This window comes from Triplophysa rosa, linkage group LG24, assembly GCF_024868665.1.
Source record: "Triplophysa rosa linkage group LG24, Trosa_1v2, whole genome shotgun sequence".
In the NCBI taxonomy this organism is placed as follows: Eukaryota; Metazoa; Chordata; class Actinopteri; order Cypriniformes; family Nemacheilidae; genus Triplophysa; species Triplophysa rosa.
This window is the reverse complement of record NC_079913.1, coordinates 768,486-794,962: the sequence shown is the minus strand read 5'-3', so window position 1 is coordinate 794,962 and position 26,477 is coordinate 768,486. Positions and strand designations below refer to the sequence as shown.

Genomic DNA, 26,477 nt, shown 5'->3' with positions numbered 1-26,477 from the left:
AAAGAATGAAAGAATGAATAAAAAAGAAAGATAGAATGAGAGAAAAAAGAAAAACTGAAAGAAAGAAAGACAGAATGAAAGAAAGAAAGAAAGACAGAATGAAAGAAAGAAAGAAAGAAAGACAGAATGAAAGAATGAAAGAAAGACAGAATGAAAGAATGAAAGAATGAATAAAAAAGAAAGATAGAATGAGAGAAAAAAGAAAAACTGAAAGAAAGAAAGAAAGACAGAATGAAAGAAAGAAAGACAGAATGAAAGAAAGACAAAATGAAAGAAAGAAGGACAGAATGAAAGAAAGAAAGAAAGCTGCTGTCACTCAGGGTCTATAAAGAATGTTGAATTCCCGGGGGCTTCGCACCCAACGTCTGTACTCAGGGATGTGTGTAGCCTTACCAAATATTTGGAGAAAAAAAGCAATTAAAATGAATACATTTGAGGAAACACGAACCTCTACAAATAAGTTATGACAGAGCCACAGGATCTAGTTGGAAACAAAAGGAGCGTTCTTGCAGATCGTCGTCGGGCTGCTCACCTCAGGCCAGCTAATCTCTGAGAAATGCGCTCTTGAGCACTCCGGTGTATTTTTTGGAGATTTAAATGGCCTGTTTTATTTGTTTTGTTCATAAAGGGATTTCGCCGCATAATAACAACGCCGCTGCCCGTCCAAAGCCGCCAGGAAAAACCAGCGTGGTTTCAGACGCAAAAACTCTTCGGCGCGCCGGGGGTCCGCCGGGGCCGGTGTCATCCGAGGTGATGCTGCCTGGTTCAGGGGTTTGACGTACAATAATACAAACAGATCTGTGCCAGACCTCACTGTCCGGGTTACAGCAAGTAGAGAAAGAGATTAACACCAGACTGTTGTACAACCCTTAACGTCTTTTCACATGACCTCACGCATCTTCCGTTCTGCCAGCGAAGCAGTGTATCGTTACACACCAAACTTTACACATTTTAAAGTTGAGCTCTGTCAACATTTTGAAACATTGAAGGGTGTACGGAACACTAAAGATAAGAGAACGGTGGACTATTGTAAAGCCTTCAATTTCAATTTTCCATAGACCTTTTATCATTATTTATTTATGTTGTTTGTACACAATGGTGTTTGTTAGTCTGAATACCCCTTTGTATATAGTTTTCATTATCTTTTTCTCTTTTATGCTATGTTGTTATTGTTATTTTTTTGTATTTGTCTCATGTATCTGTTGTTAATTAAGCATCAATAAAAAAATTAAAAGCAGTGTATGTAATGCACCTACAAGCTGGTTTGCCAACCGCCAGTAAAACTCAAGAAGAAGAAGTAGTTACTTCCGCTAGCGCCTCAGAATGGACTTTACCAAGTCCCTTGCACATCTGCCACAAATACAGCTAGATGATGTACAACGTCTTGCAGACAAATTTTCGCTAGCGACAAGATCAAAGCTAGAGAAAGGACACAAATTTTTCATTGAACAGTACCTGTTTGATTATGAAGGTAAGTGTTTTGTTTTCTTTTTGTGTTAGCGGAGGTGCTAGGATAAGTACTTGAATACGTGTTCTGTCAGTTTTTTTCACTGTTGTTAAATTCCAGCGCGACGGCAAAACGGAAGTTCTTCTTCTACTTCTTCTTGTTTGTTGCAAGACGGATGTCATGATACACTGCTTTGCGAAAAGGCGGAAGTGAAGTGATGTCATTGTGAAAAGGGCCTATGGGACATGTATTTTTCATATATAATCATTGTTTTAGATGCTGGCGTGCATGTCAGTATAATCCTGCCCATCACTCATGTGACAATTCTGTCACGTCCAAAATCACACAAAAGCAATTCTAACTTTCAGATAAGTGCCAACCAGACCATTGAAACGCACATTCAACCGCATCAACACACACCAGACCTCTCCCTTCCCATCATTCATTTCTCCCGATGACACCATGTACACACACCTTCTAATCAAACATCTGGAAGCTGTTCACAGTCATTTCAATCACTCTATCCTAACCCACACCTCTCTCTCGCGCTGTACGCTCATCCGTCTTTTTCTGCGATCAAGTTGAGTCTGTCATCGTGCCGACTGGGCTTTCCTGTCTGTCATCGCTGACGAAGGACCTTTTATCAAATCCTGGCTATTTAAGCATGCCCATTATAATCAATTTTACATTTAAACACACACACACAGTTATAAGAAGTATGATCTCTATATGCTGTGCTTTTTTGTTTAGTCTGTGGTTAACATTGATACAACCGTAGTCGCCTGGTTTATTATGTTAACGGCAGGGTATTTTCTCGTATGTGTCATACTTACATCCCGATTACATGGGAAAGCTGAACACCTATCATTATTGCTCTTTCATCTGCTGCTACCTTTAATCTCACATGTTTACCATCAGTTAAAGAGTCTGTTAAAATGTTTAGTCCACAAAAAAATTGTTATTGTCCATCGCAGTCTTTCTAGTGAAGGAAACATATTGGTCCGATTGGACCGGGTAACCATAAAATGTATACTTCCTGATGACACAACAGAGTTCCTTTTTTTATATCTTGTAAAGGTTAGTTTGATAAACATTACAAGCTATTAAAACACTTTCTGAAAGAGAAAATGAATAAGGAATATACTTTAAAAACCAAGCTTACTAAAAAGTGCGCAGTCACTGTTAAAGTCCCAGTGAAATAAAAAATGATAATGCCTATTTTTTCATGAAATATTGCAGCGTTTATTGTAAATAGTTTATCAATGTGGGTCATTCTGTTTTTAAAATTTGTGTCACCTTATAGTCTTCAGTTAAAATCACTTCCGTCCTGTAATGACTATCCATCTTAAATGACCTATGCTAGATGGCTTGGGCAGAGCATTCGTTAACTCCTCCCCTTCAACTGTCAGTCTGCTGCCAGTTCCATTTCAAAATGCAACGGCTGTTTTTAAACATCCAATCAAATCGCAGAGAACAATGAAAGCCACGCCCTCTATTTTTCTCATTAGAAACTCAATTTCACTCGGAAATGGGTCAAAATACGGAAGTAAAAACGATCGCAACTTCCGGTTCACGGGGACTCTCTTAATCCTGGTTGGGGGCGTGTCTTAAGCTCCGACCAATCAGCTTTACATCCAAGGTATCTTCCCATCAGTTGTTTCTACCGAACGGACGATCAGACGGACGCTTCATAAATGCCATTCACGCACACTTGCTACCTAACTAAACGTTGTACTATGTCCTATAGCATATACAGTATCGTGTCTTGGCTTTGCATCGCTGTTGTTATTTGCTACCAATGAATAGTTGATGAATAGCTATTTTTACAAAGTTGGCTAACAGGTAGTAATTAACGGTCACTGGCACAGCACACCTGTGATAATTGACCGCAAAAGTATGTGTGTGAGTGTGATAAATTGCAAGTCACCGTGCAGATCTAAAGACTGGATTTATGAAGGCAAACCCCTCAGGCGGGCCTAATTATTAGGGCGGGTCACAGCTAAACCAGACCAACATCCATCTTACAGTATGTGCGCTGAGATCAACATAACACCTCGTGCCGGCGAAACACACAAGCATGCAAGCATGGCAGCGGCCCTCCAAATCTGTCGCCTTCATACTTACTAAAGAAGAATACATGAGGCTAAATAAGTCATAACAATAGCAGTTGGGTTTTAAATCCTTTAGTGAAAGTCTATTAAGCGTTACTAAAGTACTCAATTAGACAAAATAAATGTTAAAATATAAAGCACTCATTCTTGGAGGGGAGGCACAGATAAAAAATATTGATGACTCATTTTACACCTGGGGCGTATAAAATGTTTTGCCCAATATAAGTCTATATTCTATTCTATATTATAGACATTTCTGGAGTATTCTAAAATGGGGATATGAGAATATAACATGGATTCGACTAGCAATAGCAAGTACAGTAACATGTTGTTTACCGCTATGATTTCTGTAAAAGTGTGAACTTCCTGTTTGGACAGGAAATATGTCAACATAATATTGCACTTATCTAACTCGATCTAACATCTAACAACCATCAACTCTATGCCAACCTCAGGATGGCGCTCTACGTGTGCATGTGCGTATAAAGTTTTGTATGACAGCCTCACTATTCAAACAGTGGTTGGTTTGCTGTATGGTGCAGACAGGGCCGTCTGCGCTGTTTAACGCACATACGTGCTACATTCTTTTCCTTCTTGAAGAAACAGTCACATGACCATGCCTCATCGCTATGGCAACCACCCAGGAATATGAAAAACTGGTCAAATTTGAACTCAATCTCCTGGAGTGAACTTCAGGTGCCAGGCCTTCAACTTTAAAGTGCTAATGTAAATCACCCATCGCACCTTGTCACAGTCACATTTTAGCAAGCAAAGCAAGTGACTGCTCTTGAAGACTTCAGTGTGCAGGTCCACTGGACCCTGGTCCGGTCAGAGAGTTCTTGTTTGTTTGGAGAGAACCCACCATCACCCTGTGCCAAGATCGCTTCGCGGCAGCCCCACTTTGAAACCCCCGGTCATTGACGTCAAAGCAGGATTTTCGGAAGAAATGCTTCGTGGCTAAAGCAACAACAACACGGCCGCCATCCACCCATTCCACACGACAGGGTCGGTGTTGGCGTGGGATCACACGTCCGGCCCGGTGATACCTGACCATTTCAAGGAGAAGAATTCATCAAATAATGTGTCTCCAATTTAATCCGGGCCTGGAAGTCTAAAAACAGGAAATCTCAAATTGCTCCCTGACATTCAGAAGCTCACGGAGGGAGAAGAGATGTCTTTGTTGTAAACACAGACACAAACAGCACGCATTTACGCACGCACACTGACCTTTACAAGTTTTGCCGTCGGGTTGAAGGGTGAAACCCACTGGACAGCTGCAGCGCACCCCGGTGGCGGTGTCTTTGCATGTGCGATCGCAACCGCCGTTATTTACCGCACAGGTCTCTGGGTAAACAAACACACACAGGACGGGACAGAGAGAGAGGAGGGAGTAAGGCAGCATAAACAATTGAAAAACAAAACAGCAACAAATCTGAAACAAATGCTTGTTCAAAAGTTATATGCAAGTTGAAAAGTTCGTGCACATAGTTAAAGCTGTATAGTGTACAATCTCTTCGATGTATGGTTTGTGCATGGTTATGCAGATACAGCATTATTTTTATCGACTACTCGAACACAGCAACATTGGCTCAACCAATGGCTATCTTTTTCTGACCAATGGAAGACCAGAGCGATTAGGAAACCTTTCTGTAAACAATCGTCATTCTTGCATTATTCATTATTCTAAGAAATGACACACTTGAGCTTTAACTATGTTGAACTTTATAAAGATGTGCAGTTATTCTGGGAAATTTGATCGTCACAATATTTGGAAAGGCGTGTGCAAATAATGAAATCCAGTGGGTGTAGTTTCCATCTGAAAATGAATCACAGTTTGATTATGTTAACATTGCTTGATTTGATACCGAAGAAATCCAGCGTACTGCCTTGAACTTAGAAGATGGCAAGGGTTATGACAGAGGAAAAAACACAACAACATGAAAATAGCTGCATTCAAAAAATAAGACGCTTTATAATTTGACCACAACATTAGGCAGTAAAAAGGACAATGTGAATGTGAGGGAAAACCTGGAGAGGAAAAAGAAGAGGGTGAGTTGGTTAGTCTAGTCTTACAATGGGAAGTAAAGGTTTAGGATGCACATAATACTGTTTTGTGTTTAGAGTTCACACAAGAATAAGTATTCTGTTATCATTTATTCACCCTGATGTGTTTCAAAACCTGTTTATGACTCTTTCTTCGGGTGAAGATATTTTGAGAAATGCCTCTGTGGTTCTCTGTCTATCCAATGGCAGTCAATGAGGTACGATGTTGTTTGGTTACCAACGCTCCTCAAAATATCGTCTTTTGTGTTCTGCAGACGAAAGAAAGTCATACAGGTTTGGAATGACGTAAGGGTGAATAAAAGATTTAAATAATACTATGAATGATGGCTGGGTTAAGCAAGATTATCAAAATGGCACATGTCTGTATTCCATCTGAGCCAAGATGGCGGTTCCTTCCATTTGGGAACAGTTATAAGATTCTTTGCTTTGAGCCACCATGTGCTTTCTGGAAGGTTCAGCCGGTCGAACGCGAAAACCCACGGGCAATTTGGTTTGGGAAACAAAAGAGCGAAGGAGTGGAAGATCTCCATCCTCAACAGGACAGTTTTTGTGGGTTGGGTGAGGGGATTTCTGTTAATGATTTATTAAGCGTGTCAAAGACCCTGTTATTAGACTCTAATGCTGAGAGTCTACAGCCTCAAAGAACAGCTGGACCGTCATCGCCCTGGGACATGTACACGGGACATTCAAATAGTTTGATTAAGCTCACGGTGAAAGGACTCTCTAACCTGCACGAGGATCTGAAGGGGCGTGGCTAACTGAGTGGGCGGGGTCAAAGCAGCAGCACCCTCGGCTTGATGGATGTGTATTTTTACAGATTCCTAAGCCGTCATGTTCAAGTCCGCCGGCTCCTGTTGGCGAAAGGCCAAATAAAACTACAAGCCTGTACTGTAGATGTACACACACCGGAGAGATTCTGACCGAACGCCCGGCTTTCACCCCACTACTCAAAAGAGACCCTCTCCTGAAGAAAACCACACAGGCCTTCCACAGATAGAAGGATTCAGAGCCCTTAACAGCTTTCACATTCCATTAAAACACACACACACCATCTGATGAGGTGGTAAGACCTGGCTGTCCGCCATCCCCGACGCTCGCTTGCCGAGAGACAGCTGCCCGGAGGTGTGTGTGACGTTTATTTGGATCGCGCTCCGGAGGTCAACGCATCCCGTTCCACATGTGCCCAACACATGGCAGTTTATTTAGATCAAATTCCTTCAATTCCCTCCTGCTGCTAAGTGACCACCTTTAAAAACACCTTTTTGTATTCCCTCTCGTTGGGAGCGCCTTTCGCCCGTTGTTCCCGTCTCTGGGTTTCCCATCACAACAGGAGCTTTCTTTCTGACACCAAGTTTCCAGTTTAATTTGTCAGGATTGGTCACATCCTGGTGCTGTTGGCCTCGGCTGCGACAGCAGGGCGGAATAAAGCGGGAACGCGGAGTGTCAAATCTAACGTTCTCCTGTGGCTCCTGTGTAAGAGAACGGACACACTTGCGCAAACACTCAAAAGCAAAGGCAAGCTTGCGGTGTGAATCCATCATAACCGGCCCATTTGTGCATCATGAAACTTGGAATATGATATTACAGGAGGAAAATAATGAGGTCAGCGAGTGTGGCGGTGATGTCATCACATGGTACTTGTCGACAGCTTTCTCCAAACGCTTCATGGTGAGATCCAGTGTGCATAAAAGTTAAAAATTATCCTTTTGTATGACATTATACCGTATATAGGGGTTAGTTAAAGCCAAGTATATTCTTGTACATACAGTAATACACTTGGTTTTATTTGGTTCTGTACAGTTGGGTCTAAAAATCTAGGACTAAATCAATGAAACGTTTAGATATTGAACAATGTAAAACAAAGAAACGCTGTACAATGTACAATGAATGCGTTTTCAAAATGAGATTGTATATTACATATCTAGTTCAGTAATCAAACGAGCAAATATATCCAAAAGATCAGACTTTCTGACCCCCCTGTACGCTCGACCTGATTTTGCCAAGTGGTTGATGTCCTCAGAGCAACATATTTTGTTGACCTAAGGACAACATTTTTATAAATAAAACCTAAACCCACACCAACCCCAACCCTGACCATAACTGACCCCTAAAATCAGAGGGAAATGATAAGTGAAAAACAATGGTCTAGAAGCACCTAATCCTGGTTGTAAGATTAAACTTAAAATAAACTGTAAAGTTATTTCTGAAATCTGATTGGTTGATTTAAATGTTGTCCCAGGGTCAACATGATGTTGTCCTAAGAACATCAACCACTTGGCAAAATCAGGATAGCCTCCCTGTACACAGTAGATATTGAGTTTTACATAAACAGATCATATACTGTACATATTATAGAGTTAAGAACATCATGGGTCCATCCATAATGCATCTCCAAAACCCAGAACACCTGTTAAATTAGGATTTAGAATAATAAAACACTTTAGGGGAGTAAATAATTACACCTCAGATCAAGGAGGAACGTAAGAGAGAGCTGTGCAGACTCGGAGAAGTGTGGAAGTGATTTAGGAAAGTTGATGTTTGGTTTTCTCTCAATGCAGCGTTGTGCTACAGGGAGGAAAAAGTGATGTCACAAACCAAAAAAAGACACTAAAAGATTGTCAAACAAAGAAAGGACGGTGATAAAGAGAGAAATGAAAAGAAAAAAATGCAGGTTACTGTGTGCACTGTAAAATACCAGCAATCTGCCGTATGATATATACAACTGTTAACAGGATGTCCATAATCATATTGGTCACAACAACACCAAGCACAAAAACACTCAAGAACGAAGGTTTAATAAAACAGACTTCTGTTACCTCGTCTTTTAAAAGTAAGTGTCTGCAATGTCCTTCCAAATATTTTACAAGTTCTCTGTCTGCCTGACAAAATCTTGGCCGTGTTTCATGAATTCAAGGACAAATGGCTGGTGTTTTTGAAGGTTGTGAGTTATTTGCTCTCTCCAGATGGAACGGAAACTAAATTTTACTCTGCATATTTGTTTGCAATCCTAAGAAATCAATAGCCGAATTAAATGTAATTTATTAAATCTATAAGAAAGAATAAAAGTTGTGTTTGCATAATATGTGCACTGTGCATATTATTTTGTATTTATAAACATATACACATACACATACATGTACAGAATATATCTTTAGGAAATATTTTGATGGATTTATTTATATTTACCAATAACTGAAACTATATATAAATGTTCATCTTTTTTTTATTAGATTTTTTCTTAAAGGCGGGGTGTCCGATTTCTCTTAGCCGTTGTTGATGTTCAAATCACCAAAACAAACACACCCCTACCCCCATCTGTCGGTTTCGTCAGCGCTCGGCTCGGCTAATGTCCGTCCTGTGCACCTTACTGCTGATTGGCTACAAGGTTGTTTTAGTACTCGGCCCAACTTTGTCTAATTCGGAAATCGGACACCCCACCTTTAAATACTGTATATGCGTGTATGTGCATGTGTTTATAAATACAAAATGAATATGCACAGTACACAGACACATATTACGTAAACACAACGTCTATTCTTTCTTCTAGATTTAATAAATTACATTTAATTTGGCTATTGATTTCTTGCAGACAAAAAGAATAATAGAATAATATGAATAATATATGTAATATGAATAATATAATAATCTAATAAAATAATAATATGTTGTTTCCGTTCCATCTGGAGAGAGCCGATAACTCACAAGCTTCAAAGACACGAGCCATTTGTCCTTGAATTCATGAAACACAGCCAAGATTTTGTACTTTTATTCTGGATGTGATTAATCACGATTAATCGTATGACAGTCCTAATTAAATCATTTCTTAATTCTCCATTAATTTAACAAAGCCTAATATTTGAATAATACTAAATTATAATAATATCCTACTTTTCTAATAATAACAATGGTATACGTTTGAATTTCTATAGTACAAATGACAGGGCAAGTAATAAACACTACTGTTACATTTTTAAGAACACACACTATTAATAGAGCGTTAAAAAGTGCCGTCAGGCGTCTTTCGCTGTGGTTCACCACACCATCCTGTGATGTGGAGCGTTCTGGTCCAACTCTCCTGTCATTCTTTCTCCATGAAATCATTTTTGTCCAGTACTCGGTCCCTCAAATGTTCTTCCAGATCAAATAATCACCTAACTGCAGCAATTGTAAAACTAACCAGCTACACAAGATTTGTGCAGCGAAATGTGCAACCGTGTCATGAGTTTACAGTGACTCCTGTGCGGAGCCATCCAGTGTCGCTTTGCCGCCATCTTGGCTGTTTCTTTGAAAATGGAAGCGGATGGAAGCAGTCAGTTGTTGTTAGTGTTCAAGTGTTCGTTTAAATCGAAGAAAATAGAGCAAACATTGAAGACAGTTTGAGGAGAATGCAAAAGGAACCTTGTCATGAGGGGACATTTCTCAAATTTTCTGGAGGGGTCAGACAGAAATATCAACAAGTGACCTTAGGGGGAGGGCAAAGGAAGGGAAAGGAAAGAAAGGCAACTCAAACAGACTAATAAGGGGGTAGAAGCACAAGCGCCATGGCAACACATAGAAAGAGGAAGAAAAGAGTTACCCATAAGTAGACGACGTTTCACCCGCTTGTCTACATCAGCTACTGACGTGGAATTGAATTCAGAGCTCTCAATTGCAGCCTCATCTTTCTCTAAAACACAAGTGACAGGGGACAAACAGGGAGGAGCATGTTAATGAGAAGCCTAATGTCCATCGCCCGCACAGGCTGACCCGCCCCCGGCACCACGCCCACAGACGCCCGCGACAGGCTGGCAGAAACCGACCCGCTCGCGGACGCAGGCACGACGTGGACGCCTGGAAGCAGGCTGCCTGACCATCTTGGCGTTTGAGTATGAACCAAAGCCAAGAGGCGTAAAGCCACGAAGAAGCGCAAATCACCCCTGTTAGAGTGTTAATCACATGAACAAATAGATAAATAAAAGAATTATCAAGATCTCCCGAAAGGGGAAAAACAGAACGACCAGTTTTATCACGAACATGAGTAGTGGGAGGAGCTTAACGTAAGGGAATCGGGATTGGATGGGAGGGGAGGGGATGGGCCCGTTTGCAAGAAGCCCCTTAGGGTAAGAAAGCCCTTAGTAATTAGAATGATGGGTTTTCTTACCCGAGGGGTTTCTTGCAACCGGGCCCTGATATTGACGTTGTGATGCTGTTTCCATTGTAGTTCTTGTCTTCCATATCAAACGGCCACTCGTGTACCTCAGTGTAAGGAAGGACGAGCGGTGGAGGAGAGAGAAGATAAATTAAAAGGAGAGAGAAAAGAGAGAAAAGGGATGGATACACAAAAAGTCCAACACCTGCCAATTTAAAAATGGTCCTAGTCAATTTAGTCAAAATTATGACTGTGTTATTGTTTAATTAAAAACATAACAATTATAACAATTGTTTTTTTAAATGAATTAGTAAGTTATATTATTTATATAATACAGTATGTGGTTTTTATCAATTTGTTTTCTTTGCATGTTTATGAAATTATAATTAAGTCTCTTTATAAAATAAACAATAAAAGTAAATATTCATGATATTTTCAGTTTGGTTAGGAGAATTTCACCACATGACGTTCTGGAAAACGTTCCACCGAGGTACATATAGTCAAAGTATTGTCCTTACAATTTGATATTAACATCACTCACTTCTAACAACATTTCCAGACAGCTGACAAAATGTCCGGACTAAAGTAAATGAATTTAATCTAATCGCTGACACTAAATGTTACTATAATTTAGAGCTTGGCAAATACAAATGTGGACCCTGGACACACGTCAAAGACAAACATGATCGTGAATGACAGAGAGGAAGAAAATGAAAGGAAATCAGACTCGACACAAAAGAACGCCAGATAGGCTTGGTGTCAGGGTAAAAGCTGAAAGGAAAGATTAGAAGATGACATGAAAAGGATGAGAGAAGGGTGGGGTCTCATGGTGGGGTCCATGAGAAGGACAGAGGTTTAGGGGTGGGACATGCTGGGAGGTGAATGATTGACAGAGTCTGGGGCAGCGCTGGTTGCCTGTTTGTCTATGGAACACATTACAACTGGCTTTGACAGTCAAGTCAATGCAGAAAACCATTTAACAAGGAGTGGGGATGCTATGGCCAGGCTCATGTAATGAGAACGGTTAATGGCTTCGGAGCATGCAGATACGCAAGATCGGTGTTAGAGGGAAAGAGGGCGGGGCTCTGGCTGAAGGTAGCCAATCCTGAATGAGTGCAATCAGTGGATGTTGGCTTTGAAAGTATAGTTCTAAATAAAGTCACAAATCTGTTATTATTTACACACCCTTATGTCTTTTGTTTTCTTTATAGACAATGAAAGTAAAAAGGGACGGAGGCTCCAAAATGACAAAAACATACTACAATACTGCCCTACAAAAGCAAAGTGCAGTAACTACGCAAACACTGAATCTGAGAAAAATCCCAGTTTTCACACCAGCCAGTCATTGCGATTTTAATTTTGACACTCTTGTTTCTCATAAACGGGACAAAATTAAACCAGGAGACTGGTCACAAGACAGAACAGATGTCACAAAGCCCATTTCAAGCCTTATTTCAATTTTGACCAATGTGTAGTTACTGCACTTTGTCTTTGTAGGGCAGAATAGCTTGGTGTGAAAAATGCTGTAGCTGCAAAATCTAATTTCATCGCTGTCCTTCTGAAACCTCGTATGTCCAGTTTTTCAGGAAAGGGAAAAAACACAAATTTTTAATTGACTGTGTTGTCAAGCACTTTTGAATCATTTTAATTGGTTAGAAATTTGCAAAACCCAGTGACAAACACAAAGGGTGACTTATAATAATGATTTAGGACAAAAAATAAAAATCACGAAATATGGAGATACAAGGTTTCAGAAAGACAGCATCGATTTGCTTTCTCATATATTCGAATATGGTGTATCAAGTTTTCACATGAATGACGTCAAACGTCATTGATTCTCGTACTTCTCGTAACTGATCATCATGGATGTAAATGTCTTGATAAGCCATATTTGAATGTAATATGATTCGAGTTTTTATGACTTTTATGATACTTTAAAGATGCCCTTTTGCTTCTTTTTGCTTCAGATTCACATTGATGGTATTAAAAAGTAGCATTATCATTATTATTGATCTGAATTCCTATTTTGAGAAGAAAACAACATAAGGGTGAATAATGGAGAACAATTCATTTTAAGGTGAACTATCCCTTTAAGGTTTCTGGATCTCTGTTTGCTCTCCAGCATTGTAAACACTTACGACTGGAGGACGAGTATGTGTTTAGAGAAATCTGTCTGTATTATTTGTGTATTTGTGCTTGTGTTTAGGATTTGTGAACTACACGACTTGGCTCTGACTAAAGGACTCCACCAATCAGAGGCTGGAGTGAGAACGAGGATTAAACAAACGAGGAAATAAATAAGCAAAGGACAAAATGATCAATAATCTACTACCTCTAATGCGACTACAGGAACCATAAAAAGCACAGGGGTTACTAGTAATGTTTTACCGATGAAGAAAACAGAAACAGAATAAGAAAGAAATGTATACACTGACAAAACCATGCATGTGCGTTAGTGCGTGAAAAATCAGGGAGCAAACATACAAGCCAATACGAGTAAAAGAAGACGAAAACAAAGAGGAGAGAGCGTGCAGAGAGACATACGACATGCAACTAAGATGAAAAGAAGAGAGATGCTGTCTAAATGAAAAAAAAAGGAGTGACAGGTGAGCGTGGAGGCCAGTTTTGCACAGTTTTTTTTTATTCGAGGTTGCAGGCGAGGTTGGCTCATGCTTGTGGAGAAGGTATTGTCGGGGTCGAGGAAATGCGATTGGCTGGCTGCTTTCAGAGAGGCCAGGCAGGGGGCGGGACCGCCGGTCAGAGGGGATGTCGTTTTCTGATTGGTGGGGATGCTACCGTTGATCAGGCTGCAATTGAGAGGTGCGCCCTAAAAACCCTGTCCGATGTATTTGTCTATAAACCTCTTGAATCCAGTCAGACACTTAAATTGCAGACAAGACAGGCAATCAGTAACTTCCACCAGAGAGGCGTAAGGAAAAGAAGGAGCCCATGACAGATGCCACACACAGGAGACCTAAAGGAGCACTAAACACAGGGAAAGACCAGACCCACACGGCACAGCTAAACACACAGACCACAGCAAGGGTCGAGAGAGAGAGAGAGAGAGAGGGGGGGGGGAAGAGGAAGAGAACAGGAAGAGTGAGATGGGGTGGGATCGATCCCTAAACTCCTCTTCTCGTCCCGCGGCCGTTTGGTGATGCTCCGGGGAGGCTGGAAAGGAAAATTTAGTTTTGCGGGCTGGAGAGTTCGCTCCAGGCTTTGAGCTGTCAGAGGAAGGCCAGACTTTCCAGTGTATAGATATCAGCAGATATAACAAAATGCACTTTTACGTTTATGCTCCGGTGAGCGATGAAGCCGATGCGTTGGCGTGTGAACGTCAGTCTAACACAGTACAATTCTTATTTTCAACAATAGTCAATTCTTATTAAAAAGTTTTACACATATAAGAAATGATTAATAATGAATAAATAAAAACAATTCTTTTTCATGAAATCACAGAGAGGCTTGACATCTTGAAATCAAACTATTGATGATGTAATCATGGCTATGAATGGCACATTTTAAACAATGGTTTCTAAAAGTAAAAAAACGCTAAAGAATACCTATGGGTCAGCACAATCCTGAGTGTACGTCATAACAGCTCCCAGGAATAGCTTGGCCTGAGCACGAGGATCTGATCGCTCATATACCGCTGTGCGCTAAGACACGGAGTCTAACACGGAGTATAAATGTGTTTCCTGTCTGCAAACGCGCCAACGCTGGATGACTGATGACCACTCACAGGTCCTTGCGTGCCCACCAAACCCAACTACAAAGTCCCAATCCCGTAAAAGCGCAAAGCTCTGCTGTTTCAGTAAGAAATCTAAGCCTTGACACAGATGCACGCACATAGAGGATGTTATGCTTCCATATACTCCGAGTGATGATAACTGACTTATTTAAATGTTATTTAAAGCTGGGTCATACACATAACAGGACGAAACTTTGCACGGGCTGACGTGGCAATTTCTACGTTTTTAAAGTTTCTCACAGTAACGGTGAAGAACGGCGCGATCCAAATGAAATAAAATCAAAACCCTTTTGGAAAGCTTCGGACACACAGATGTAAAAGTGCTTCCCTGCAGGCGCACACGGCCGAGGCTGAGAAAGTTCACCCTAAGACAACAAGCATAAAAACTAAACTTACCTGCGGCAGGTCATTCGTCTTCAAATTGAGACAAAAAACGAAATCGAGATGAACCATTTTCTGCTTCGTTTCTGAAGTATTACCCCTGGATGAAGCCGTACCCGCACGGCGTATAAAGTTTTCCCTTTCGGCACAAATGGCAGAACACCATGGGCCGACCGGTTGGCTCCTCCGCCTCCACCATGATGGATGTGTTTTGCACGCATGAAATTTCCATCATCAAGCACATCTTCCCAAACCCAACACACGCACGCATCGCTCTCGCACCCAACCCATAAACTTTACTCTAAAAGATACGCAAAGATACATGAAAAGTTCCATTTACCGCTCTAACAGTTGCAAGGAGCTGTATGTGTGTGAGAGAGAGAAAGTCGGGAGAGAAGATAAATGGCTAAATTGGAAGTGTGACCTCCTCGGTGTCACAGGTAATGGGCTGCTCCATCATTAAATTAGCCGTTAACCCCTAGGGGTAGGAATCTTAAGGCACTTAACGATCCGATTCTGGGAGTAACGATTCGATTCCCAAAACGATTCTTAACATACATTTTTGGTAATTAATTGTCCTGCTGTGCAAATACATTACACTTTAGATTTGAACCAAAATTAGAGTTATATGCTTTTCTCACTGAAATAACGACGTGAGGGCAAACTGTATCGTGGCTCAAGTACCTGTAACATCGTGCGAAATCCTTGGTTGTCCACAACGGAGTAAGGGCGCAAATCTTTGGCGATAAAACCCGCCACTGACCGGGTAATTCGCTTTGCCTTTTCAGAATTCGGTGGAAGCTTTGCTACTTGCTCGAGGGTCCTTTGACTGTAACCGGGAGTGTCGTGATTGGAACAGAATGCTGTTTCTCCAGCTCTGAGTGGAACCGCGTAATATGTTTCTTCATATTAGTTGTGTTCCCGAAATATTTTAATTTGGTGCCACAGACTTTGCAACACCGTATGGCTTTTATCAACGGCGCATTTTTCGTTGTCTTGACAAAATCCAAAATGTTGCCACACAGTCGATTTCAAATTTGATGGAGCAGGTCGTAGTTTGTCCATTTTGTCTAAAACGAAGCCGTTCGTCTATCAACGGGTTATTCTGTTTGGCCTGCGCCCGCACGCCGCACAGTGGTGCAGTGGCAGTTTGAATTGAACACAGAATCGATTCTGAATTTTTGAGAATCGATTCTGAATCGTTAGATAATGAATCGCGATGCATCGACACCCCTAATTAAACCGTAAAGCGAGTGGAGAAGACTATCACCACAAACCACAGACATTCTGGGCTTTTATAGACCAATTGGACTGGGACACAAAGATTTGTTTACTAGGATTTGGTCTTCATTGTACTGACGTCAATCCTGGTTTGATGTTATGCCGGCTATATTTAAATGTAACATGTTACTTTGAATGTGGATCATTCTAGCTGCCAAGTTCTTCTTACCCAACAACTTCCTCTAGAGCCTTCGACCGCTTAGAAAAGTCCTTCTGCAATAGGACAGAATGTTTGTTGAAACAGCCTTGCACTGAGTAACCCGCCCCACCCAACCTCCTCTCTCTCTCTTCTCTCTCTCTCTCTCTCTCTCTCTCTCTCTCTCTCTCTTCTCTTCTCTCTCTCTCTCTCTCTCTCTCTCTCTCTCTCTCTCCCGTCTCTCTCTCTCTCTCTCTCTCTCTCTCTCTCTCTCTCTCTCTCTCTCTCTCATTGTGTAAATACAACAAGAGCAAATTGTGACCGCCATTAACTCACATAATTCTCTTAAAGAGCTTCACTAGAAGAGGAAATATAAAATGACTAGACAGTTTGTGTGCGTGCGTGAGAGACTCACCAATGCAGGTCTTGCTGTCCGAGTGCAGGGCATATTTTTGATGACATCCACACACGGGTCCCGTGTCTGTGTCATCGCACGTATGTTGGCAACCACCGTTTCCATAGTTACATGTCACTGGCAATACACAACAACTGTGAGGAGGGCTACAAAAGTGTAGACCTATGGATACCCCTTTAAGTACACACATACTGTATGCACAACCTGATCTGGCTAAATCCCACATTGGATAGTATGCAAGTGTGTCCCAAATCGTCTCAAATGTGGATGCTATTCAATTTCCAATGGATTTTTAACCAATGCATGCTATCGGACTATGCAGAGATGATTTACATCAATTCACATCAAATGTATAATCAAAATGCAATTTTATGATGCAATGCCCTAATTCTTAATATTTGCTTACATCATATTTAGAAGTATTCTCTTTTCATTGCCAGTGTTATACTTACAATACAAGAAATTTGCAAAGTGGGAATCAGCCAGCTTCTTACATAAATATACACACATGCACACAATTTAAAATACAAGTAAAAATGAATCATTTTAATTAAATGAATGAAATTGAATGTTCACGGCATACGTCTGTAAAACAGGGCACATTAAACTGTATAAATATACAAGAATTTTCTGCATTCGTTTTTTACAGCAGTTTTACTGCATTGCTCTGTGTTTTAGAGTTTAATAGCGTTGATATGTGACATTGCTCCCATCCCACATTATGATATTTATTATTTACATCTAGCAGACACACAGTTAATAAAGCAATTTTATGTTTGGGCAGGCAAAAAGATTCTCTCAATCTTCTTCTTTCTAATATATGATGTAATCCTTTGATGAAAAGAAGTTTCAGGGACGTCAGTCGACCTTGCTCCGGCTAGTTTTAAAAATAGAGGAACGAGAAATGGAAGATGAAAGTCCTCCAGATGTTCAGACCAGACCCACAGCGCTATAACTAATACGCCCACGACAGACGAGTGGCAGAAGTGGTTTATTTAAGAAGAGATCAGTATTAGAGGACAGACTAAAACGAATCTGTAGACATGTTGTTTAGCTCTGATTACACTGGCAGCTTTGCTTTGAGTTATATATTGGAGAACGCTGCTTGCGGCATGCAAAGGAAAAACTGAGGGATTTTTCCGTGCCACTTGAAAAGGATCTAAACAAGTGTCATTGACTCAGAAGAGATCAACTGTATGCGGACATCATAATTTATAGCTACGTACCAGCCCAGCATTGACCAACATTGGTTCAATCAATACGGACTTGGGGAGTGGCTATCTGTCCAACCAATTAAAGACAAGGGGAGTGTACATAAATGACATGAGTTAAAATAAAATTGGCCATGGGAAACAATCACAAAAAAAAGTTTTTGTAAGGAGTAAACATGATTGTTGGTGTTAACACAGAATATGATTCTGAAATTAAATACATACATTTGCAGTCGCGCTGATTTTCCGCCAGCTCAAATCCCGGGCGGCACTCACACGCCACGCCGCCTTTGGGGGTCTCTCTGCAGATATGAGCGCATCCGTGGTCCTTGTTCATACAGTTCATCCCATCTGCCGAAAAAGAGAGAACCAGAGAGAGGACACTAAAGTTACAATCCTGTAATCTTTCCCATTACAAGCGCTCCTCTGACAGGCTCTTGTGATTTTTATTAGTGGTGTAAATTAGTTTAATGTTTCTGCCACAGGACCTTTTTTACACACAGAGCAACGCCGACATTTCGGCTGAGCTGCGGGCCGTCTCGGGCCGCACACAAAGACACTTTCCATGGAGAACATGTTCAGCAAACATTCTCAATCCTGTTCTGTGATTGCTACATTTCCCCTCTATATCATTTTCATTTCAGTCTTTGCATTTACAGAATGACGTGTAAGTGATGAATAGGTTTGAGGATTTTAAAGGGACAGTTCACCTCCAAAAATTCTGTCTTCGTTTCCTCACCCATGTTGCTTCAAACCTGTACAGTTTTCTTTCTCCTTTGAAACACTAAAGGAGAAAATAGTCGTTCTTGTGCAATTACAAAGAAATGCGACAGAGCCGTCTAAAAAGAAATTGGACACAAATTTAAACTTTAATGGTGCCTGACTGAGTTAAGTCCCTGTTCACTTTTATTATACGAAAGTAGAAAAGCTATTCAAATTTAAAAAAATTGTATGTGCCACACACACGGACAAAAATAAAGATACACAGTTTTGGCACCTCGCGAAGACTAAACGATGAAAGTATGTTTATTTTGGGTGAACTGTTCCTTTAAGGCATGCTCTAATCTAACAAAACATGCATAAAACACCATTTCGCCTGCTTTCTTCAGTCTTTCTCTTCCACTTTTTCTCTGATTTCCAAAGCACAGCATATCCCTGTTATCTAACATGACATCTCTCACCATCCTGAGCAAATTTTCTTCTTCCTAAACAACGCGACAACATAAAAGGGTGGGATAAAAGACAAAGAGGAACTGTTGGGCTCCTCTAATGGACATCTTAAAGCCAAACAATGAGCAAAGAATGTGTATGTACACAAAAGCGAGTCTCCGTGGAAACATGGCGGTTTCTTGCATCTTTAAGCCCCTCTACAGCCTCTTGAGCAGAGCTGAGTGCTCTCGGGACAGAGCGGAGAGAGGGCTGCTTTTCTGTCGGCGCTCCACAAGACACCTTCATGTGCCTAATTAACGTGGATTCTGGAGAAGACCATCAAGCTTTGAAAAAAAGGAGATCTGACCCATTTTACACTCAAAAGAGTGTGAGACAGAGTCATGAATGTACGGTACTATGAAGTACTGAACTTTTAATACTGTGTTTGGACGGTGTATTTAATTTTTTTGAATTGATCAATTCATATTTATTCATTTGCTTTTTTTCAGACATCTACTTTTTGTAGTGATAATGTAATAAAATAACTATATATATAAGTATACACACACACACACATTACATGTATTCATTTGGCAGACGCTTTTATCCAAAGCAACTTACAAGTAGGAGAACATATAAACATTTTGTCAACATACTAAACAGTACCGTTAGTTTACAAGGCCATGCTACTAGGAGGATTAAAGCTGGAGTAAGTAAGCAAGGGAGAGAATGAACAACAACGTTTTTTTTTTTTAAACACAAGACAGACAGTTATTGGTTAGTCAAATAAATGCGGAACAGGTATGTTTTGAGCTGTTTTTTTTTAAGTTGTGAAGGATGCTGCATTTCGGGTGGAGGCTGGCAGTTCATTCCACCACAGGGGAACCAAATGAGTAAAGGTTTTTGCAAGCGATTTGGTGCCTCGCTGTGAATGAACAACTAGACGTTGCTCATTTTCAGACCGAAGATGACGGGAGGGGATGTAGACCTGGAGCAGTGAGTTAAGGTAAAGGGGCAAATTTGCCGTTAGATTTAAACTTGATGTGGGCGGCAACTTGGCAGCCAGTGAAGTGAAATCAGGAGGGGTGTAACTTGGATGGGTTCTTTTAGGCTGATTGAAGAGTAGACGTGCAGCTGCATTCTGGATCATTTGCTAGGGCTTGACTGCATTGGTTGGAAGGCCGGCCAGAAGAGAATTGCAGTAGTCCAGTCTTGATATGACCAGAGTCCAGAAGGCAGGCAGAGACACGGGTAGAGATGGTGGGGTCATCTGGCTGAAAAGTGAAATAAAGCTGCGTATCATCTACATAAAAATGGTATGAGAACCCATGTGCCTTAATAATTGGACCCAGGGAGGTGGTATATATAGAAAAGAGGAGAGGAGCAAGAACTGAGCCCTGAGGAACTCCAGTTGTCAGCGGGTGAAATCTGGATGTCTCACCTCTCCAGGATACCTTAAAGGATCTGCCTGTGAGTCAAACAAGTTGAGTGCAGTTCCAGAAATGGCCAGTTTGGAGAGAGTGGACAGCAGGATCTGGTGGTTCACAGTGTCAAATGCAGCAGAGAGATCAAGCAGAATAAGGACAGATGACAAGGATTTAGCCCTTGCCTGCCGTAGGTTTTCGACGACAGACAGGAGAATGTAGAGTGTCCTTTCTTTGAAGCTGGATTGTTGACCGTCCAGAAGGTCGTGCTGTTAGAGATAGGCAGAGATTTGGTTAAAAACGACCCTTTCGAGGGCCTTGGAAAGGAAAGGCAGGAGTGAGATTGGTCTGTAGTTGCTGACCACTGAGGGGTCGAGTGTTGGTTTCTTGAGTAAAGGTGTTACCAGGCAACAGTACCATTGTGATGAAGGTGTTTATAATGTGTGCGAGTTGAGGCAGTAGAGACGGAGAGATAGCCTGTAGGAGGTGGGAAGGGATCGGGTCGAGGGGACAGGTAGTAGGCCGGGTGGAAAGGAGAATTTTGGAGATTTCAGTCTCTGAGAGGGGAGAGAAAGAAGGGATTTGAGGATAGCAAGGGGTAAGAGAGAGATCAGGGATGCATTGAGCAGAGAATTGCCTGCTGATGGTCTCCACTTTATCAGTGAAGACGTTGGCAAAGTCATCAGCAGTCAGCGAGGTATTGGCGGGAGGTGGAGGGGGAGAGAAGAGAAGGTTGAGAAAAATTGATGCGGGTTAGATGCCGTTTGGATTTTGTTTTGAAAGTACATGGTTTTGGCTGCAGATATATCAGTAGTAAAGGAGTTAAGAAGATGTTGATACTTGGAGAGATTAGCAGGGTCTCTAGACTTGTGCCATTTTCTCTCCGCAGCCCTTAGCTTGGTCTGAGAGCCTCAGAAAGCCAGGGGCAAGAGGGTGTAGCATGTGCAGGCCTAGAGGTAAGAGGGCAGACACTGTCAAGACAGGATGTTAAGGTTGTACAGAGCTTATCAGTAGCTTCCTCAGTAAAGGGTTGTGGTGGGTAGGGAGGAAGACACCATGGATGAAAAGCAGGTGGGAGAGAGGGAACAAAGATTACGACGGAAAGAAGCATGGTTAGGGGCTATTCAGACAGAATGCATTTTTCCACGCGTTCTGTCTGAATGGTCCCTTAGGGGTGGGAGGTGAGATTACGGGGAGTGTTACAGAGACATGCAGGGGAGTAACTAGAATATTATTAGCGGTGCAGTTACGAGTCAGAATAAGATCTAGCTGTTGTCCTCCTCTGTGGGTGGGAGGGGTGTTGGCCCTGTGAAGGTCAAACGAGGAGAGGAGAGCTAAGAAGTGCTTGTGGTTTGTCTAGGTGGATGCTGAAGTCACCTAGCATTACCAGTGGAGCGCCATCTCACAAATGTAATTCTTGTTTTCAAAGAACAAAATATGTGTATAAACTAATAATATCCATTATATGAGTTAAAATGAAAACATATGTGTTTCAACAATGGGGTCCTAATGCCTTTCAGTAAAAGGGCTGCTGGGGTACATGAAAAAAATCTATAGCAGAAAACCCTGTTCCAGAGGAACTCAGTGGGACCCTTCATCACGGGACAGCGGCCCCGGTCACCCTTCTTCTGGAGATCCAGGTTAATACTGCAATTGAGCCGATTGGGGTTTGGTGGTGCTTTAACTGGAGGTGTTAAGAGATCAAAAAAGACCTTCGGCCAGACTGTGAGTTTTAAAAGTGTCACATCGCTATTACTGCGGTCACAAGAGTGATAAAACCTGAAGAGTGATCAGCACATACATCACATAACAGTAGTCAGCAACGTGAGACAAAATGGGAATTATGGGTCATTTAAAGTGCGTATGCGAAAAAAGAGAGGGAGAGAGAGACAGACGACTTATTTGCACGCATGGATGTGCATGTGTTTAATATCAGGCACAAGTAATCTGTGTGTGTGTTGTTACCCATAAACCCACCACTTAAAGGAAGTGCTCTAAAAGCCCTCTTTCAAAGTCTAACGCATATTAATTTATACAACAAGTACAGTTCAGGAAAGCAGTGAGCTCAGCTCAATGGCCAGAGATGGAGAGAAAAGCGTTCCTCTCATGTCATGTCAATGTGGATTTCTAAAGAACACCTCACAACACGTTTTTTTGGATCGAAATCTTGGTCACTGGCATTTTTTGATGAGAAAACTTCCCTGCCGCATTATGTAATGCGTGGAATTCATTACTGATATAAAACGCACATCTATACTGCACAAAAGCGCAAACACACATCTCCAGACTCCCTGTTTCTCGAGTTTTGTAAATGCCGTTTTCATTCAAATCTGTCAGACTTTCAATCTCTCTCCAAATGCACAATACTATACGTACTAAGCCATGAATTTCAATGAGGCTCTTCTTTACCGACTGCCCCATTGATGTCCCTCAACTGAAAACAGCCCCCTCCTCATCTCTTGTTCAAACACAAGCGTCCTAACAACTTGTCACAACTTCTCTCTCACTCTCCCTGCCGCTCACACAAGCTTATTAATTACGGTTAACATGAAAAAGAATCTCTTTTCTAGAACTTTGCACAAGTAGCCAAATGACCCTTAATGATGTTCCAGTGATTGGAGAATGAAGCGAGATTCAGTGGTCCATTATGTGTTTCTATCCTCTCCCCCTCTCTCTCAAGATAAAGGTTTGAACATAACGGTGACTTTGGCATGATCAGACCTATGCCCAAGTATCTATATCTACTGAACCGCCAGGACAGTCCTATGGCTTCACATGGCACAGTTACATTGCACACACAACAACCCTGTTACATGCAAAATAGAGAAATGAAAACTATAAAGAGAGAGAGCGAAAGCGGAAAGGAGGCAAACGTTATTCACCTCAAAAGCTAATATTTAAGCACAGTATTTATAACCAGCGGAAGATGGTGGTGAGACCTTTAGTGCCCATGTGCTGTCAACAGTAGTGTGCGTGTTTGTTTGGTACAGTTCAATTAAAGTTCTTCCACAAACCGGCACAGAGAAAATGTTTCATAACATTGAATCATTCAATTGAAAACAGCATCACTAGGACTACCAGCACAAATACGTGGACGCTTGTGCACTTTGACCTCTGGCGTGACCCCACAGGATTCCGCTGTCAAAGCAGGATGTTTGCTGGGGACTCGGGACAGGAGCGAGTCAGCGTGCACAAGAGAGATTCCTTTTCTTGAGGAGTTTTGGGGTCATTTCGGTTTTATGCAGTTAGGTGTAAACATAAAGAAATCCTGATGCATTGTATATATGTGTGTGTTTGATGATTGCCTCATTTTTTAAGACTTAAGACAGTTTCAATTGACCAGATTTGCTCAGCTTCCAGCTTTTCACCTGCCCAGCGAATTAAACTTCCACCATAATAAATGAAAAGTAACTCAATAACATTTCTTGCACGTGGATCAATCTAAAAAAGCAGAATTTTTTAAGGTGAAGTAGTAAAAGAGCGATAGAGAGAGAGAGAGAGGGTTGTGCTGGAGTGTTGTATGTGAAACTGAGGTCCAAAACATTTAAGTGAACATAAGGGAACAACATAACCAAACGGACGTGTGCTTTTAAGAAAAGGTTTTACGGTAATGTTACGGTTACCCAATGCAAATGAGCAGATGTAATAATGTGCCTATATCAGTCTGTACAATATGAAGGGTGTAAAAAGGACATTAGCTGTGTGTCTGTGTGGATCCGATTCCTCTCATCTCACTGTGTTTCGTCAAATTATTAACTGCATTCGGATAGATGTGAGGGTGTGTAAATCCTGAATTCAAATGTTTGGGTGAACTAGTCTTTTCCTCACTATGATCGAAGGTTCTCATTCATTAGAACTCCACTGCCAAGCCCGCTGTTCCTTCTAACCTCCCCAAGTCCAGAGGAGCCGACGGGCTGTTGGCAGGGCACAAAAAAAACGTACATTCCCAATTTACAACCGTTAACGATTGCCAGGATTTGGGCAGTTAGGCAGAATTTACAAGGATATTATTTTCACAACATGTGGTGACATCTTGTGCCATATTTAAAATCCCATCGTTTTCAATCCGGACTGCTCGGGCCAGCAGAACTCTCAACGGCCCAGCGATCAGATGCTGAAATACTGGACATAAATAAATATGGAGGGGAACTTACTCATTTAAAGGGATAGGTCATCCCAAAATAAAAATACTCTCTCATCTTATTCAAAACCTGTATCTGACTGGAACACAAAAGAAGATATTTCGAGAACCGTCTCAGTGGTTTGGTGTCCATACAGTGGAAGTCAATGGGAGCCAGTGTTGTTTGGTTATCAACATTCTTCAAAATATCGTCTTTGTGTTCTGCAGAAGAAAGAAAATTATACAGGTTTAAAATGACATGAGAGTGAATAAAGGATGGACGAATTTTCCTTTTTGGGTGAACTGTCCCTTTAAAAGTTATTCAACACAACTTACAGAGGACCTACTGGAGCGGTGACCTTAAGTCATTCAATTTGGGAAGAGAGTTGAAAATAAAGTGAGGTGGCGGGATGAAGACCAAGAAACAAAGACACAACTGATGTCGAGCATTGGAACTGGGCCATTGAGAGTGTAAACGTGGTTTATAACTGTGTAAACTAAAGAGGGATCCAGAAAGTTAATAGTCACCCTTTCCCAGCAACGCTAAAAGCTATCGGAGCTTCATCACATCCTCGGTACATTGCAAATTTGACCAGACAGACAACACTGACCTTCACGCATACTTAATGCGTTTTATATTTGATAGTCTACATGAGCTGTTTCAGACGTGAAGATACAGACGTTACAGTCAAACAGTCACCCACAGCGGTCAATGTAGAATTGACATAAGCCTTAGTGAAAAGAACATGCTCTCTACTTCAACACAGCAGACAGATGGCGCCGATGACACACACACACACACACACACACATAACACTACTCTAGACATGGCCAGTAGGACGTGCTGCTGAGTGAAGAATTGTAAACACATAACATTACACATCTCTTACACACATTTATACATACGTCTTAGACGCAAGCCAATGGGCCGTACTGGTGACAGACGAAATGTAAACAAGACACACACACACTTCTAGTGAGTGAGAGTGTTGAAGGAAGGTGAAGGTTCACTTAGGGTGAGATTAAACGTGTGAAAGTGTGAGAGTATGTCATCTCTGCGTGTGTGTGTGCATGGAAGTGTGAAACCAGATGAGGAAAACTGCTAGACTAAAAATGATGAAAATGCGCTTTACTGACTCAAGATGCAAAGAACTTTGGTAACACTGTATAGTAAGGTTGAATATGTTAACAGTTAATGCACCAGCTGTCATTAACAGCAAACAATTCTATAGCCTTTAAACATCTTAGTTCATGTTAATTTCAGCATTTACAAATATCATTTTAAAAATCAAACATTAACTGTAAACAATGCAACACGCACTCTGAATAGTGTCAATATATGATTGCATAACACTAACAAGGATTAAAAAGTACATTGCTCATGTTTAATTCATCAGAGCATCAGAGTGCACGTCAGTTATCCACAAAAATATAATTTATTGTTACCAAATCTCTTATTTCTTTTTTTTAGGTTACACCATGCAACACAAATTGTGAACAAAATGTTCTTTAAAACGAGTTTAGATGGAGAATAACATGCTACACAGGCAGGATGTGTCAACATCTCAAAAGCGTTTAAACCGAAATATTATTGGGTATTTAAAACCTAGCGTCAGTGTACCGCCTGATGTGGCATGTTATCGACCTTTCAACAAAAACTTTCAACAAAATGTCCTTTAATCAGAATAAGTGAAAACAGAAATGAAGAAGACACCCAGACTTTCCAGTGCGGAGTTTCTGATTCCTCTTCTGTTTACACAAGGTATATAGAAGTGTGCGTGCGTGTGCGTGTGCGTGTGTAGAGCCATCCAATACTGCCAGAACACATCAGTTAGCTATCCATAAAAACAAACCTTTCG

The 26,477-nt window shown here is 41.2% G+C and overlaps 1 protein-coding gene across 2 annotated transcripts in view; it reads right to left on the bottom strand.

Moving 5' to 3' along the window:
* scube1 (signal peptide, CUB domain, EGF-like 1) overlaps positions 1 to 26,477 on the bottom strand; it is a 55,645-nt gene that overhangs the window by 14,633 nt on the left and 14,535 nt on the right. Inside the window, exons 5-8 of one of the 2 annotated variants that reach the window (XM_057323532.1) lie at positions 18,151 to 18,276; positions 16,715 to 16,831; positions 10,199 to 10,288; positions 4,786 to 4,902 (exon numbers count right to left, since the gene is read on the bottom strand). In XM_057323532.1, coding sequence (XP_057179515.1) covers positions 4,786 to 4,902; positions 10,199 to 10,288; positions 16,715 to 16,831; positions 18,151 to 18,276 — 450 coding nt within the window. The remainder of the gene's footprint in view (positions 1 to 4,785; positions 4,903 to 10,198; positions 10,289 to 16,714; positions 16,832 to 18,150; positions 18,277 to 26,477) is intronic. The other variant, XM_057323533.1, reaches the window with a different exon arrangement.